The following is a 17,941-nucleotide window of genomic DNA, read 5'->3' on the forward strand; positions in this document are numbered from 1 at the left end:
TCCCCTGCCTCCGCTTCTGCCTCCGAAGACGGGCTCTTCGAAAGGTCCTGGCGCTGATGCAAACCGCCCTGATGGGGGGGGGGGGGCATCCTATTAAATGTCACGGACTTGGTCACTCCACCGGCACCCATAGTCATTCCTCCGGCACCCCAGGCCCCAGTGCAGCCCCTGCTGGCTCCTCGGATTCCTGCTCCCCTGCCTCCCACAGTACAGGCGATTCCACACCTGCCTCCGCAGCAGGCTCCGGTCTCCACACCACAGCCCAAAGTGCCCAGCACTACGCCCCCCGCTCCGGACCAGCTGGACACAGACGAGGTGGACCCTGACACACCGTTGTCAGCGAAGGCCTTCTGTGACAGGCTTGCAGGTTTGGCAGAATATTTGGGCCGTCCTCAAACTGAGGTTGAGCAGTCCGAGGAGGGGTTCCTGGCAGAAGTCCTCACCGTATGACTCCCTAACAAGACTCGTATCCTGATGCAGAAAGATGTCGTGGCTCTGGCCAAGAAGGGGTGGCTCAAGCCACACTCTGCCCAACCTGCCAATCGGCGCCTCAATGCCAAGTATAGACAGATGGAGGGGGATACACTTTTGTTATCAACGCACCCCAGATGCATTCTTCTGCGATCGCTGCAGCGTTCCTCTACTCCTAAGCCTCAGTGGTCCTATGCCACCTCATCCTCGGCGCTGCTAGGCAAGGGGAAGATCCTGAAGGCGTATGGGAAAAAGATGTACTCGAACATCTCCCTGCACCTGTGTCAGGCCAACGTGGATGCCATGCTGGCAGCCGCTAACCAGAGGTTGTGGCAGGAAATAGCAGACTTCCTTCCGGAACTTACGCTGCAGAGCCAGGCACACTTCAAGGCGGGTCTAGGAGAATCGAAGCTGGTAGCGCATGACATCATGGAGTCCACAGTGGCCCACATCAATACCGCTTGCCTGGCCATCTGCATCGCCACGGAAATGAGGACGGCCTGGCATCGGGCTACAAAGTTTAACCCCGACGTCCAGGATCGCATATTGGACCTTCCGTGTGAGGGTAGTGACCTCTTCCACTCTACCACCGACGAGGAATTGGATAAAAAGAACAGCTTGCACACTGCAAAGTCTTTATCTATCCTGATGAAGGCCAAGCCCAAGGCGTACACCCAGTCGCAGCAACGCTCCGACAAGGGGCGGGTGTTTGGGGGGTTCCAGGGATTCCAGGGACGGATGTTGAGACAACCTGACCGCTCGCCGAGTCAGCACCGGCGCAAGCAACAAAAAGGGTGGGGGGGAGAGCAATGGCTTCTTCCAGTCCCCCTCCTCAGCAGCAGCCTCAGACGGTAAAAAGGCATGAAGCGTCCCTTCGGGTCCACGTCTCTCCAGTGGGTGGCAGGCTTGCTTTTATCAGCAGTGGAAGGAGTGCTAGCCTCCCAGAGAGGCTTAGGCTTTTACTCAAGGATTTTCACCATACAAAAAAAGAACCAGGCTGGCCTGAGAGTTGTGTTGCACCTTTCCACCCTCAACCTTTCCCTCCCTCTTCAGAAATTCAAGATGGTTACGCCAGCACTCATTGCGGAGACACTAGACAGGGGAGACTAGATGTGCTCCCTGGTTCTGAAGGACGCCTACTTGCATGTCTCGATTTCACTCCTTCCTCCGCTTCAGGATCATGGGCTGTCATTTCCAGTACAAGGTGCTAACCTTTGGCCTCAACTCGGCCCCCAGGGTATTTACCAGACTCATGAATGCAATGCATTCGGAATTATGCATTCAAAATTTAACTGGATACCCCTGGGGTTCACCATCAACCTCAAGACGTCTCAGCTGCAGCTCACGCAGAGCCTCCCCTTCCTGGGTCTCATCTGGTATACAAGCTCCAATAAGGTTTTTCCCTCGGCAGACAAGGTTACGGCCCTCGAGGGCCGCAACGCACTTCCTTACCAGAGCAGTGACCTCGGCATGGTGGTACCAACACCTACTGGGCATCATGGCAGCGGTCCTCCTGGCTGTGCCGCACACGAGACTCTGGATGAGGAGACTACAGCTGCACTTCGCAGCCTTATGGAATGAGGAGAGGGGCTCCCAAGCGGAGCTGGTCAGCATACTGCCTTTTCTCCACTCTGACCTTGCGTAGTGGTGCAGGGACTGCAACCTGCGGATGGGCAGGCCCTTTCGGCAGCCTTCCCCGCAGGCCACCATCACTACAGACTCATCCCTAGACGGCTGGGGAGCCACTCTGGACATCGACATCGTCCATGGAGTCTGGACCCGGCAGGAGTCGCATCAACTGGCTGGAGCTGAGGGCCATTTGGCTAGCCCTCTGAGCCTTCCTTCCGCTCATTGGGGGCAAGACCATTCTTATCCAGACAACTCCACCAGCATGTACTATGTCAACAAGCAGGGGGGGTACCAGGTACCCATCGCTGAGCAGCCAAGCAGTCAACATGTGGGAAAGGGCCCTGCAAAAAATCTACCTTGCGGCCGTCCACATCCCGGGGGAGGCTAACTTGGAAGTGGAATGGCTCAGCAGGCTGGGAGCGGTCAATTACGAATGGCAATTGAGCGACCAGGTGGTTTTCAACACGTGAGGCCACCCTCAGGTGGATCTATTTGCTTCCTGGAAGAACAGGAATTGCCATCAGTTCGCGTCCTGGAAGGGGCTGGGCCCCGGCTCCCTGGGAGACGCATTGCAGATTCAATGGGAAGGCATGACAGCATATGCCCTGATCCCCGGGGTACTCCGCAAGATGAAGGAAGCCGGTCACCTCAGCATCATCTTGATAGCTCCTTGGTGGCCAGCGAGACCGTGTTTCTCCAAACTGTTCAGCCACATGGACAGGCCACCCATTCACCTCCCGCTGGGTCTTGCTCCTCCCCTGTCCCAGCAAGGGGGCAGGGTCCTCCACCCTGTGCCCCAGAAGTTAGCCCTCGCAGCGTGGTTCCTGAGCAGATCACCCTCAAGCACCTGAGCCTCTCACGGGGCTAACCTGGAGATCATTCAGGGCACCAGGAGCAAGGCTACCAGGAGCCAATATAAAGGCCAATGGAGCAGGTTCTGTCACTGGAAAAACTCTAAGGAGCCCCCTCCCCAACCCCTTACGTGCACTCTGGACGATGTGCTCTTCTTCTCGGCGCACCTCGCGCATTCAAGTGTTCTGGTGGACACATGTCGCACTTACTTGGCAGCCATGGGGGCCTACAGACATTCGGAGGAGGAGGTCCTCTCTGCCTCCTGCCCGATTGTCAAACATCTGGCAGGATAGTCCAGAATTTACCCGCCCATCAAGAGGCCACACCCCGTGTGGGACCTCAATGTGGTGTTGGGCACATTGGCACGCAAACCATTCGTGCCAATGGCATCCGCGGACATCAGGCTGATCACCATTAAGACTGCTTTGCTGGTGGGACTTAACCTCCGCTCGCTAAGTCAGTGAGATCCAGGCTATGGTGGCCTCAGAACCTTACACCACTTTCCACAGGGACAAGGTGGTCCTGCAGACTCACCCGGCATTCCTACATAGGTCCCTTCCGCCTTTCAACTAAATGGTCTTACCTACGTTCTTTGCTGACCCCAAGGACGAGGCTCAGAGTCTTGCACTGTATGGATATCGGACTCGCTCTGAAATTCTATGTGGACTGGACCAAGGGCTTCTGCAAGTTGGATGCAGTTTTTGTCAACTTTTGGGGGCTCCAGACCCGGTTATCGGGCGTCCAAGTCCTTCATTGCACAGTGGATGGTTGCGGCCATCAAGGAGGTCTATGAAGGGCAGCACAAACCACTGCCAGCCAACATGCACTCTCACGCGGTCAGATCCAAGGCCACTGCCATCGCCTTCCATCTGCAGGTTCTGTGACAGGTCATAAGCAGGGCTGCCACCTGGGCCATCCCTTCGGCTTGCTGTAAGCATTACTGTTTGGACTCCGGCTCTAGATCAGACGCGGCCTTTGGACATGCGGTTCTAAGGAACTTATTTGCTTTAGGAGGGTCAGCTCTCCACCCTGGGGCTACATTCAGTTGTAATCACCCATGCAGTATGGAGGAAAGGAACGGGACGGAAGATTAATTAGGAGTTACTCCCCGTATTGACTTAATCCCCTTTCCTCCATACTTCAATGTTTAGGCAATGTTAAATATTGTCGATGCGTCAATGGGGACTGAGCAGTGGCGCCGGTGGGTGGACTCAGGGTAGCGCATGCTCCCGGGCCGCACACCTCTAAATTTAAAGGGGGGAAAAGGTTTTTTCTGGTAAAAAAAAGGTTCCATTTCCCGTCCCTTAGAAGGGATGCCCGTGCAGTATGTAGGAAAGGGGGCGAAGTACATTAGTCACTACTGTGAGTAACTCATAATTTTCAGCACCTTCTGGGCCCGATAGCCTCCTGCGTTCTCACTTTTCTGCATGCTTGCCTCAAGATGAGACGACTCCAGTTCCACCTGGCGACCAATTGTGATCAGGAGACAAGGTCATAGACAGACAGGATCCCAATACCACTGCTCATGCTGCCCAATCTTTGCTGGTGGCTGATGGGTGCCAATGTGTCGGTGAGAGCCTACCAGGGTGGTGACTACGGACTCCTCCCTCTCCGGCTGGGGGGGCTTCTCTGGAGGACAATGGTGCATGATCAAGGACGTAGGCCTGACTGTATATCGATCTGCTCAAGCTCAGGGCAGTGGGACTGGCCCTTGAGGCGTTTTTTGTCCCTCATCAGGGACAGGACTGTTCTGGTCAGGGCGGACAATTCTACCACAATGTTTTACCTGAACAAGCAGGGTGGCACCTCACAACCCCAAACTCCCCACCTCTGCTGTATGGAGGCGATGGTGATCTGGGAATGGGCCCTGAAGGAGATTTGGATTTCGGCAGTTCACCTCCCAGGGGACAGCAATGCAGAAGCGGATCAAGTGAGCAGTTTGGTGTTCGAAAACCTGCGAGTGGGAGTTGCACAAGGACTCCTTGTTGCCCCTGTGCCAGCGTTATTGGTTGGCAGACCTGATTTTGTTCTCCTCTCCACAGCATGCCAAGTGCCCCCAGTTTGCTTCATAGGCAGGTCGTGGGTCACTGGAAGATGCTTTCCAGATCTGTTGGCATGGCCGCAGGTGTTATGCATTCTCACCCACACCTCTGCTCTAACGGACTCTCCGCATCTCCGGGCCTCGTTGGGTTGCAGCCTCATTCTGGTTGCCCCCCACTGTCCTTTGAGACCCTGGTTTTCGGATCTGCTGCATTTTTGCTCCCAGGGTCCTGTCCACCTTCCGATCCACAGCAGGTGCTTCCTGATGCAGCATGGCAGGGCAGTGGAACATCCAGACCCGGTCAAACTGGTTCCTAATCAACTGAGGCTTCTGCATGCTCAGGCCCTCGACCTGGTCCCAATGTAAGAGCAAATGCACCAGGTTCTGCCATTGGGCTTGCGACGAGGGGCTGGACCCTATCCCCTGTCCTCTGGGTGACGTACTGGCCTTTTCGGCACACCTGGCTCGTTCTGGAGTTCAGGTAGATACTTGCCGCACATATTTGGCAGCCATCGGGGCTTTTCGGACCCTGGTTTTCGGATCTGCTGCATTTTTGCTCCCAGGGTCCTGTCCACCTTCCGATCCACAGCAGGTGCTTCCTGATGCAGCATGGCAGGGCAGTGGAACATCCAGACCCGGTCAAACTGGTTCCTAATCAACTGAGGCTTCTGCATGCTCAGGCCCTCGACCTGGTCCCAATGTAAGAGCAAATGCACCAGGTTCTGCCATTGGGCTTGCGACGAGGGGCTGGACCCTATCCCCTGTCCTCTGGGTGACGCACTGGCCTTTTCGGCACACCTGGCTCGTTCTGGAGTTCAGGTAGATACTTGCCGCACATATTTGGCAGCCATCGGGGCTCAAGAATTCCCCCGAGCATGTTTTCGGCAGCCAATCCAGTGGTTAAGGCCCACCTTAAGGGGTTGTCTAGGATATTTCCTCCAGTGCATAGACCTCATCCGGTCTGGGACCGCAATTTGGTTATTGCGGCTTTGCAACGCAAACCTTTCGAGCAGATGGTTTGTGGGGACTTCGGTTTGGTGACACTTAACTGTTCTGTTGGTGGCTCTCACCTCTGCACGCAGGGTTAGTGAGCTGCAGGTGTCTTCTTGCAGGCCCTCTACCACGTTTCACAATGACAAGGTCATCTTGCACACTCGCCCGAATTTCTTGTCCAACATGGTCTCTCTATTTCATCTGAATCAATAGGTCTGCCTGCCGGTGTTCTTCCCGAACCTGTTGTCCGAGACAGGGGGCCCTGCATTCCATGGATCTCAAGAGGGTCCTCAAGTTTACTCTCTGACAAAATCCTTCAGGAAGTCTGAGGCACTGTTTGTGACTTTTGGGGCTCCTCCCTGGCTCTCAGGCTTCTAAAGCTTTCATCACCCGTTGAATGGTTCAGGCCATTTCGGAGGCGTATACGGCCATTGGCAAATCATTTCCTGAGGGGATTCATGCTCATGCGGTCAGAGCCAAGGCCACAGCTGTCGCATTTCAGAGACACACTTCTTGGGATGTCATCAGCAAGGCGGCTATTAGGGCCACTCCGTTGTCCTTCTGTAAGCACTACTCACTGGACACCATTTCCAGGCACGATGCAGAATTTTGTCACGCGGTTCTGAAGAACCTTTTTGCTTTCTCCAAGATATGAGGCAGATTGTCACAGCTCCACCCTATGTTTCACCCACAAGGATGGAGGAAAGGGGACGAGACGTATGGTTAAAGTTACTCACCGTAGTGACTAGATTACTCCTAGTCATTGGTCCCCTTTCCTCCATACGTCTCATCCACCTTCCCCTGCTAGTATGCCAAGGGCTAATATGCAAATATGTAGCCAGGTATCTAAGCATCCATTGTGGTCAAATGGGACAGAGGTGAGGCACTGGTGCGCGGGGCCTCGCCGGTGTGTTCCCATGCGCTATATTAAATTTAAAGTGGAAGCTAATTTTTCCACTGCCAAAGGTTCTGGTACTGTCCCCATGTTGTTGGACGCCCACAAGGATGGAGGAAAGGGGACTATAAGGACTAGGCGTACTCCAATCCCTACGGTGAGTAACTTTTAAGATTTTCCTGTTTTTTTTCTCCAGAGTTCAGTCTTAATTGCAGCCCCTGTTTCCATACCCCCCTACATTCCCTACATGCACTGGCTAGGCCATCTGCTGTGCACAGAAATGAGCTTTCAGAAACACCAAGTCTGGTGAATGTTTGTTTTCGACACCTTTAAGCGGCCACACTTTATTGCAGTTGTAAAAAGCCAAGTATACAATGGGAGTCCTTTTGTGAAGTTTGCCCAACGAGCAAAAGGGTCTCCCTTGGCCTACAGGAAACTTTCAAGTGACCACTGGAAACAAAGTGTGCTTTCCTTATCAAATGTTGCCATTATTTTCCATTTGAAGCATAATATACATTACATCTTGTCAAAGCACTGTCTTTCCCTGACCTATTGTTCAGCTGGGGAACATTGTTCTCATGTCTTGCTTTAAATTGCAAACGCACATGCAATGTTTTGATGGCCGTGTTTGAAAATCCTGCTTTCCATGTGAAAGTGACTTTTGCATTTCTTCCTCCACTGCTTTTCCCTTTGTAATGACGTAGGTCTTTTTCACATGACCCTTCCTTGTGTAATTTGCTGAACCCCATAGTCTGTCTTAATAGGCCCATTTTCAGTGTGAAGGTTTTGTTATGATAGCTGGCAGGTCATTTTTTGAGTGGGCCCTCTCAGTTCTGTTGGTTTGGGGCCTTTGATTTCACCCCACAAAATCATGAATACATTCTCCTTTCCCACCTCCAGCTACATACTGCTGTGGGAGTCTATCAAAGTTGAGGAATGCGTCGGAGGACACAATCCATTAGAAGAACACATTTCTTACCCCTGGTAATGTTCTTTCTGATGAATGTTCCTCCCACATATTCCTCATCGCCCTGCCAACCTACCCCTCTACCTTTGTGTGAATTTCCATTGTTTTCAAACTTCCTCTTTCAACATCTGGGTTTTTGGTGACCTTCGAGACGTCTGTGCATAAATGGGGGCGGGGGAACAGAATCTGAGGCAACAGGCGCAGTGCATGCTATTTATACCATTGTCTACGTCCTGATCAAGAGCTGGGATGGAAGCCGCATGATATCAGATATCGACCAAGTTACTTACCAGTAACTCCTGTTGTCCAGCATGGGTATTTTACATGGATTCACTTGCTCATGAATACTCCCTGTCAGGCTGAGAGTCCTCAGTAATGTTAAATGCTAGCAGGATATTGGCTATATCAAAGATGAGGAATTTGTGGGAGGAACATCCATCGAAGAATATTACCAGGTGGAAGTAATTTGGTCGTTTTTTTTTTTTTTTTTTTTTTTAAGATTGCATGCTTGATATGGAAGGCTTTAAAGGGGCAGGGCACAATTTCATCTAGCCGAGAAATTATCTCGCTTTTGCCCATTCTTAAAATGCCAATTTGTCTCTTTCCAAATTTAAAACCTCTGTTTATGGACAGAGGTTTCAGAGTTTAGATGCAAACTTTGGAGTCAATTGTAGCTGGTTATCCAGTCTGGCTAGCTTTCAAAGGGAGCAAAAAAAACACAAATCCCAGTTGTCTCACTTTAATGTGTTTATTTCTGCAGTTCGGATGGTTGTCTAGGTTTTCCTGCATTTCAAGACCGTTTCTCCAAAGTTGAGTGCGCCATACAAAGCTGTTCATTCAATCTGTTGGTCACTATTAGATTCTAGATCTATCGCATGTGCTGGCTCTGATATTTCAGTGCCACTAGTTGTCTGCTCAATAGTTGTAGCATGCAGTGTAATCCTGACTGGGCAGGACATTGAGACCCTGTATTAGACAAATTGGTATGCTTTGAAACAATTACCGGTTGCCCTAGAGATGACCCATGAGGCCGGGTGAAAACCGTGTGCTCTGGTTCTATCTAGGGAGTGGGATAGGTATGTGGATGCCTGCAAGAGTTAATTCTGCTTGTTTCCTCCTCCTAGTGCACCCACATTTTCGTTTAGGTATATCTTGAAAATTCCAACTGGGAAGGTGTATGATCTTCTATTCTGTATCTGGTCTCCGCCCCAGTTTGAGTTGTCATTTTTTCTTTTCATTTGATCTATGCAGCCACTTTAATTCTCAGACAACGCCTGCTTCTGCCAGAACGTTAAAAGCTATGAATAATAAAAATAATCCAGATTATGTTAAATGTTAAGAGCGCACCACATCCACAAAACTTTTGACAATAAATATTGAAGGGGGACACACATGCCAAAGCGGCATAGATCGTCCCGGCAGTCCGGCTTTTTACAGTTCTCTTCGCACCACTCCAGCCTCCTTCCTGCATAAGTGATGAGTCCTCTAATTGTGATTATTGGCTCTTGGCAAATAAATGGTGTGCTGTGTGCATGTGGAGAACTGAGGGGTGGCGTGACTTGTTACTAGTTGCACCGCCTTCCTCCCACAGCTCCATGGCAGGTAAGACCAGCTGTCATCACATGAGCTTAGTTTTTAAGGGTGCAAAGTGCAACACGCTGTGCCCCTAATAAAGTGCAGCTTTTCTCCCCTCAAGGATGATCTACTGCAGATCTCATCGTGCATGCAAGGGTGCTGCTTCCACTGCTGAAAACGTGCCCCATGTGGGCATCCCTCTGAGCATTCCCAGGTGTGCCCTGTACAGGCGCATTTCCTCCCTGAGGCCCCGGGCGAAGGGCCTCGACTTAGTCTTAATTCGATGTCTTTGTTACCAATGAACTGAATGTTTGTGTTGGAAATCACAAGTGACCCGTGAAGCATGAAGTCTGCAGAACCTTTCCTTTTAATGAGGTCTTCACCGGAACCCGAGGGAAGCTCGTATAAGAGAACACGACGGGCAGATGTGATGTAATGACTTTGTGCTTCTGCTTTCAGGTGCGGGATACAGAGAATCGGCTCACGCGGACCCAGAGTGAACTAAACGATATATCCGACGAATATACCAAGACCCATCATGAGTGGAAGTTAAAAGAGAAGCAGATGGAAAGCGACCTCAGTACTGCTCTTGACGTAAAGGTACTTTGACAGTCACGTGACTACGATTTTTACATGCCATATTTATTTTGCTAAAGGCACAAACGGGCTTTAATTCTTGCGAATTGTACTTTGGCCATGTTTTGGTGTTGCAAATGTAATTCCCTTTTTCCAAGCATAAAATATATCGGCGCAGTATGACAAAAGTGGCGTGTTTTTCTCTTCTATGCACCACACACCGTGGGTAATAATAAGCAGCGCTCAGATACCTGAGGGTTCGTAGCGCTATATAAATGCCAAATTATTATTATTTATTATTATTATATGTGATGGACCAGTCCTCGGTGTCCCATGCAGGCTTTATTACTTCATATGTGTCTGCTTACTTGGTGCATCCATCCATACTGGACTGTTGCAGTAGGCTTATGTTAAGGTGACTTTCTGAAGTGCTTTGTTGCTTCCGCTCTGCGGAGCCTGACTTGGTACTTCAGTGTCTACAGCCTTTATTAATGCGATAAAGTTGTCCCATCTCCTGCCAGGGCGCGAGCTGTATCGGACAGCAACTCGTATAAGAACTTCTTTTATTTTATTTATTTTGTATTTATTGCCTATATTGCACGCCCAGACCCTCGGGTATCACGGCGAGGTTACAGACAACTTGTTCAAACATTAATCATAAGCGATTACAGCATGGTTGCCAAAGCATGTAGTGAAAGAAAGAGGAGGTGCTTTGCAAGGAGCAACACAAAGTTCAGGGATCGTGTAAATCAAGTCTAGAGCGAATACCATAATTACATGAAGGGAGAGCAGAGGCAGCTGAAAGGGAGAGGTAGATGGGGGGTGTTTTTAAACGACCGCCAAGCATGATGTGGAAAAGGAAGAAATGTGCCAAGAAAAAGAAAGGAAGACATTGTCGGAAGAACGGATTGGAAGGTGGAGGAGGAGAATGTTTAAGAAGGGGATGTGTGAAGTAGTAGGCATGGGAAAGGCACTTGCCAGGCACAGCCGTCGGAGGAGTATTAACTGGCCATTGATGGTGGCAGGTGCACAATGGTGCATGTAGCTGGGCGTCTAATAGCAGTGCCTAGCAAAGCCAATGCTTGTTTTGACAGGGCTTCAGTGAGTGCTTATACATCGAATGGCTGAAGGCAGACCTGCATAAGACATTTTTATTACCTTAGTAGCGTGTTTACAACTTATATTAAGTCATTAACTCTCGGAAGACTGCTATTAAAAAACACTGTCAGGCACTTAGAGTGCAGAGTTTGATGGAAAGGCTTGACAAAGCTAGCTTTAAGAGTTCCCATGTGGAGGTGTTTTGGGCGGGTAGGGACAGGAATTGGGTGGGAATGGCCATAGGGATTAGCATGGCCATGGGCAGTCAGTTTTTATTTTTTATGACTTAGTTTAATTATAAACGTTTCCATTTTTCGAAGGGGTAGTGAGAAAACTCGGGGAGTGAGTTTGTCAGTATAAGTGTTATGGGCAGTCAATAGGTGGGCACATACTGAAACACCTACACGCTGTGTGCCCCTCTTCATAAGTCGTTTCTCCCTAGCTGCACTCTAATGCAATAGTTCAGGCACACCTAATGGCCCAAACTGAAAACAGGACTCGCGCTTGGCCACGGCAAACTTGAGAAAGCAGAGTAAGTGCCCGGAATAGTTAATTTGGGGATCCTTGGATACCCATCATAGAGGTCAACCACGTCCTGTTGCCCATGCTTCCCCCCCTCAAACCCCCCCCCCTCCCCCCCACAGAATCGCGATTCCCGGCATCCAAGTCACACAAAAAGCAAAGTACCCGTCAACGCCTTCCCCGTAAATCATCCCATGTCGGGTACGGGTGCAGGGGCTACTATCAAGTAACCAACTCTTTGGGACGTGGCGGCCCAGCCCGTCTCTGAACGCCCAGAGTCCCAATTGGCTGCATGGCGGATAGGGGCAGCGTTCTTCTCGGGTGCAGAATGATGACCACCCTTACTGCGAATCTAGCCGGCCTCGTTTTCTTAGGAAAGCATTCAAGTCCGACATTTGTTGGGAAGTCTTTTTCCTGATTTAAAGGGAGCCCCTGGCCCCCCTCTGCTTTCAGACTGCAAGTGCAGTACCTACGTTCTGCTAGACCAATCGTTACTTGAATATATTCTACTTTTAAAACATTTGTTTTAAACATTGAGATTTTAATATTGTTACATTGATTGGGCCCTCGAGGAATGTCCTGGTAAAGCTCTCCTTGGTTAGAAGAAAGTCAAAATTGGAGTTTGTAGTTGACCTAGAGTGTGCAAGCCTTGTGTACCTTTCCATCTCCATTCTGCATTTGACGAATCTTTTATTTTTTTTTGGATAATGTTTTACATTTTCTGCTTTCGTTGGTATGTTAAATATTCCTTTGTAAAACGTTTTGGAAGCAAATAAAAAAAAAAATTACATACGTTTGCACGATCGTATTCTGTTATTTTTGTTATTTAATTTAATGTGATTTAGTCTAAGCAACTTAAACTTTACACATCAAGCAAATGTATAAAATACAGGAAAAAAAACAATCTCTGTACTTACATCATATAATACATACTAAAACAACATTAAAATGTTTTAGACAAAAAGCAAAGTACCTATTACCTTTCCAGGTTTACGTGAGCACTAGGACTGAATATTAATGTGGGAGTTTCCTCATAAACTTAAGGAGAATAAAGTGCTATATAGCACACCTACACAGTCAATTGCCAGCCCTAATATTCTGCCATACCCAATCGAATTGTCAAGAGTAGTAAAATTGCTATTTTAACATATTTTCATAGCAAAGGACCCAGGCTGGATTCTATCTTTATCCATATATTGTATATGGCCACCAATAAACTCATGTTCCCAAAATTCGTACAATATTGCCAAAGACAATTCGCCAATGGTTTCTAAATTATGTACATATTTGTCTAGTAGTGACTGAATATTATTGACCATAAAATGGCACTTCGTTAATTAATGCCTGGCTGTCTCATGGGTTTCTGCTTGCTTACAGAGAAGGCAAATTGGGTCATCTATCGGAATTTTTTCTTTACTCCCCAGATTCATCCTGGTGGGAAGTTGTTCGAATCTTTTTTTTTTACATGTTTTATTGTCTTTTCGTGTTACAATACAATACAATAACATACAAATTTACAAACATAAAACTGTGCATACATGTGGTAGAGCTACATGAGGAACCTCTGCCGATATGCGGGCCAATGTAGAAACACAAGTGAGGTTAGGAATACAGAAGATATTGACCATATCAAGTGTCCATTGACATTTCACGTTCAGTTCTTAAAGATGACTAGAGGATTTAATGACCTATCTATTATGCCCAGAGGCGGCGAGGATGTTCAACTACAAGCTGGATTATTTCACATTGTACCGGTTTCACAACATCTCTTCCCACTTCCCCCATACTTTGTCTGCTTTGCCCGGGCACCCTCTTGCTTGGTAAACCCGTCGTTCCATTGGGATAATTGCGTCTGTCTGATTTCCATTGTTCATACTGTGGAGTGATCTCAGAACCCCATAGTTGCGCTATGTTTCGTTTAGCTATGCCGGTGGATGTTGAGACTAATAGCTTTTCAATGCGCTATAGGTCCTGTTCCGTATCGATACCCAGTAGAAGGAGTTTGGGGTCAGTAGGGATAGGTCGGCCTAGGACTCTGGCGAGTCTATCACAGCAGCTACGCCAGGAGTGTTGTACTTGTGTACATTGCCAAAGAATGTGATAGAATGTCCCCTCTTCTTGCTTGCAACGTAAGCATTTTGGATCAGATGGCTTGCCCCACTTATATAGCGCCACTCGAGGGTAGTATATTCTGTGGAGTATTTTCAGCTGGTTGAGTCTGATTCTTGCTGAGATCGCCGTTTCCCTGGGGTACATCAGGGTCTCAATCCAGTCTTCGGGTAGAATCGGGCCCACATCCCCTTCCCATTTGAGTTTCAGGCTCGAGAGCTCTCTTGTGGCAAAGGAGTAGATGGCGTTATACATGGTGGATGTGATCCTGGCTTTCACACGGTCGATAACTATTTCTCTCTATGGGCGTGCACTCTGGCATTTCCAGTAAGCGGGCGCTCTGTTCCATTAGTGCATGGTGTAGTTGATTATAGTGGAAACTTTCAGTGGCAGGGAGACTGTGTGGATGAGATTTCAACAAACGGGATTATTTGATTATTTGCATATACCTGCTTGATGGTATGAATACCAGCTGTTACCCAAGCCGACCATTTAGGGAGATTGTCGAGACCTGCAAGATGGACGTTGTTCCAGATGGGCTGGACCGGGTGAGTATGTTGTCCCAACCTATGTACTTTTGAGTATCCCTCCATATTTGGGCTGTGATCGTGCCCTTAGGATGACGATTCACACTAGTGTATAGGCTTTCAATCGGGGTCCTATCATGACGGGCAGCAATCTCAGCCTGTATGTGGGGGAGCTTTGGGTCCCCGTGCAGAATGTCGTTTGTTGTCGCCATCTGGGACGCCCAGTAGTAGACGTGGATATCCGGTAGCCCTATTCCTCCCTCCCAGACTGAGCGTTGGAGGGTTTTAAGCGCTATTCTCGGGTGCTTCCCTGCCCATAGGAGCCTACGTGTTCTGTCTATTGTGTGGAATTCTACAACAGGAATAATGAGAGGGGCGTTCTGGAGGATATAGAGGAATCGGGGCAGGGCCAGCATTTTGAAGAGTGCCGCTTTGCCGAACAGCGTCAATGGCAGTGATGCCCAGTGAGCTACATCTTGCGAGTATCTTTTGACCAGGGGGTGTAGGTTTTAGGTTACATAATTGTCAAGTCTGTTTTTTATTTGGACGCCAAGGTATCGGAACGGTGCGGTTTCAATACGGTATGGGGAGCCGGAAGGCAGAATGCAGTCTATCCCCTTTACCGGAAAGAACACCGATTTCACCCAATTCACTCTTAGTCCACTAAAGACCCCATAATCCACCAGTAATTGAGTTACTATTGGGCAGGAAACCGCTGTGTCCCCCAGATACACTAGAAGGTCATCGGCATACAGGGACACCCTGTCCTCCCACTCTGAATTCCAGCAGAAGCCGTGCCACGTGGGTGAGCTCTGTAGGATGACTGCTAAGCGGTTCTATTATTAATGCGAATAGCATAGCCGAAAGTGGGCAGCCTTGCCTGGTACCCTTACCCAATGGGAATATACGCGAATGCCAGCCGTTTACCCTTACCTCTGCTAAAGGAGTTTGACCCATTTTCTAAAGGAATCACCAAATTGCATCTTCCTCATGATCGCCCATAGAGCATCCCAATAGACGGTGTCGAAGGCCTTTTCGAAAGTCTATGGCCAGTAATGCTAGTGATTGTTGTAGCACGGGTGCTCGTTATAATGCCAGATGGAGTCTGCGAATATTCATTCTCGTCGACCTTTGGGGCATGAAGCCACACTGGTCCGGGTGTATCAGTGTTGTGATGACAGCTTGGAGTCTATTTGCTAACACTTTGGCCAAGATTTTGGGTTCACTATTGATTGGGGATATGGGTCTATATGAGCTGCACTCATCAGGGGGTTTGCCTTCCTTGGGGATCACTATTATGGTGGCCTTACGGAGGTCCGGTGAGTGCTCGAACCTGTTGAGCATATGTATGGATATGTCCAGGTGGTTCAGCTTCTTCCAGATATCGATCGGGAACCTGTTGTGTCCTGGCGTCTTGCCCGTTTGTAGCTGGTAGATGGCCGCAGATATTTCATCCACTGTTATTTTGCTGTCTAACAGGGTGGACCTGTTCCATGGTAAGTATTGGGAGATCAATGTTGTTGAGCGTGTCATTGGCTGGTGTGGTGGCTGGGGGCTTGTAGAAATTTGCAAATCGCTCTGCCATCTCCGCATCAGTGGAGACTGGTTCTGCGTCTGCTGCCTTAATACATTTCACCTTTCGGTGCCCCTCTTCTCATCTCTCCAGCCAAGTGAGCATTTTTCCAGATTTTTCTCCCAATCATAAAGGCGTGCTCTCATGGCGTGGTGTGCCTTTTGGGCACAGTCAAGCGATAGGTTATGGAGTTTCTTTTGCGCTAGCGTTAACGCTCGATTCGTCTCCGGGGTATCATTGGTGATGTGCTCTGTCTCCCTGGTCACCACCTCTTCGGCAGACTTAATCTGTTCACAGTGTGCTTTTTCTTTGCTGACGTCCACGAAATGATGTCGCCCCTCAGAACTGATTTGTAGGCTTCCCATAGCGTGGTAGGGTCCTCGACCGATCCTGTATTTAGCTCATAGTAATTGGAAGTGGCTGTCTCTATCTTCTCCTGTAGCTCCGGGAACCCCAAATAGTAGGTGTTCCGTCGCCATGTAGGTGGGGGGGCACGGTCTCCCAGTTTCTAGTTCCAGGCTCAGCGGGGATTGGTCCGAGATACCCCGTGGGAGTAGGGATGCGTTGCATATTTGGTGCACATTTTGATTTGGCAGGAAAAAGTAGTCTATTCTGGACATAGAGGCGTGCACTCCAGAGTGGAAGGAATATTCTCAGACATCGTTGTGTATGTCGCGCCATGCATCTCGTAGTCCCAGTGCGGAGGCAAATGCCGCCAGTTTGGTGGTGGCAGCGGGATTCCTTGCCCTCAGGTGTGAGCGATTTGAGACATTGTTCATGACCTCGTTAAAGTCTCCTCCAAGCACCCATGTATCTGCATCATTTTCTGCAAGGATTGGGGTAATGTCTGCTAGAAGAGCACTGAGTAGAGATGGGTGGGGGGGTATATTGTCAGGATCGCCAGGGTTTGATTCCATATTGTTGCCTGGATGTGGACATAGCGGCCACCTTTGTCTTGTGTGGTATGCGTGATTTCCAGAGGGAGCCTTTTATGTAGGAGTATCAGCACTCATCTCGCACCCATGGAGAAGCCCGCGTGTACTGCTGTGCGGTAATTAGATCTTTGGAAAAATTAGCATGAGGTTCCTGCCAGATGGGTTTCGGTCAGAAGGACTATATCAGGGGAGTGGTGATTCAAATGCCGTAACACCAGCCTTCTCTTGATACTGGAGCCTAGCCCATTGACGTTCCATGTCATGAGCCTAGCCCATTGACTTTCCATGTCATGAGTGTTCGGCGCCTAGTAGTTGGAGTCGCTTCAGGTGGCATCTGGTGCGTGAAGTAAATTCTCACAGGTGTTTCCTTTGGTGCTTTTGCAGCGAAATGGCAGCATGGGCCAGGTTTACATTGCTCTCGGTACCTTTGTATGCTAAAATTTGTAGACAAATGTAGTCTCCAACTCCCCCCTCCCTACACTCCACCCTCAACTGAAGCATCTGTCGACCCAACAGCAACATGTGAACAGTTAAACTTTACAGCACTTCCGTGTGGTGCTGGAACTTAAGTCTTGGTTCGGGGGGCGGGTGTTTGATTTGTTAGCCACCGGCCTGGATGTGTTCTGTGATTAGACTGTTGTAGGGAGCGGAGGCTCCATGGCGTTATATTACTTGGTGACGCTATCGTATTGCTCACAGCTGCTTTTACTTCATGTATCTCCCTGCTGCTGGTTTTCTGGTTGGGGTTGCTGCTGCGTTTCTTGTTCCGGGGGCCGCTCTGGTCGAGGGCTATTGCGTTCCCTTCTTCCCTCGGCGCTCCAGTCCCCTTCTATATGACGCTCAGCCCAGCTCCACGCTTCTCTAGGGTCAGTGAAGTGTACGGTTGTGCCCTTGTGGAATATTTTGAGTTGGGCCGGGAAGATTAGCCCATAATTAACACCCATCAAGTGCAATTGTTTCTTGAGCGGGTGGAATGATTGGTGCGCTTTCTGCACCTCCCTGGTGAAGTCAGGGAAGGAAGGCTAGCCTTGATCCGTTAAATGTGACCGTGCCCTTTGATCTCGCCAGATGGAGAACAGTGTCCCGTCCCTATAATTCAGAAATCTGGCGATGACTGTGCGTGGTGGAGATCCCTGTGTATACTTGCCAGTTGGGATACGGTGGGCACGCTCGATGGA

General features: G+C 49.3%; 1 protein-coding gene across 4 annotated transcripts in view; it reads left to right on the forward strand.

Annotated features, from left to right (window-relative positions):
• Positions 1-17,941, forward strand: part of NUMA1 (nuclear mitotic apparatus protein 1) — a 1,289,555-nt gene that overhangs the window by 614,923 nt on the left and 656,691 nt on the right. For all 4 annotated transcript variants that reach the window (XM_069640302.1, XM_069640305.1, XM_069640304.1 and 1 more), the window contains exon 12: positions 9,883-10,023. In XM_069640302.1, the coding sequence (XP_069496403.1) occupies positions 9,883-10,023 (141 nt within the window). The remainder of the gene's footprint in view (positions 1-9,882; positions 10,024-17,941) is intronic.

The sequence above is a fragment of the Ambystoma mexicanum genome, chromosome 7q, assembly GCF_040938575.1.
Source record: "Ambystoma mexicanum isolate Mex_15411 chromosome 7q, UKY_AmexF1_1, whole genome shotgun sequence".
NCBI lineage: Eukaryota > Metazoa > Chordata > Amphibia > Caudata > Ambystomatidae > Ambystoma > Ambystoma mexicanum.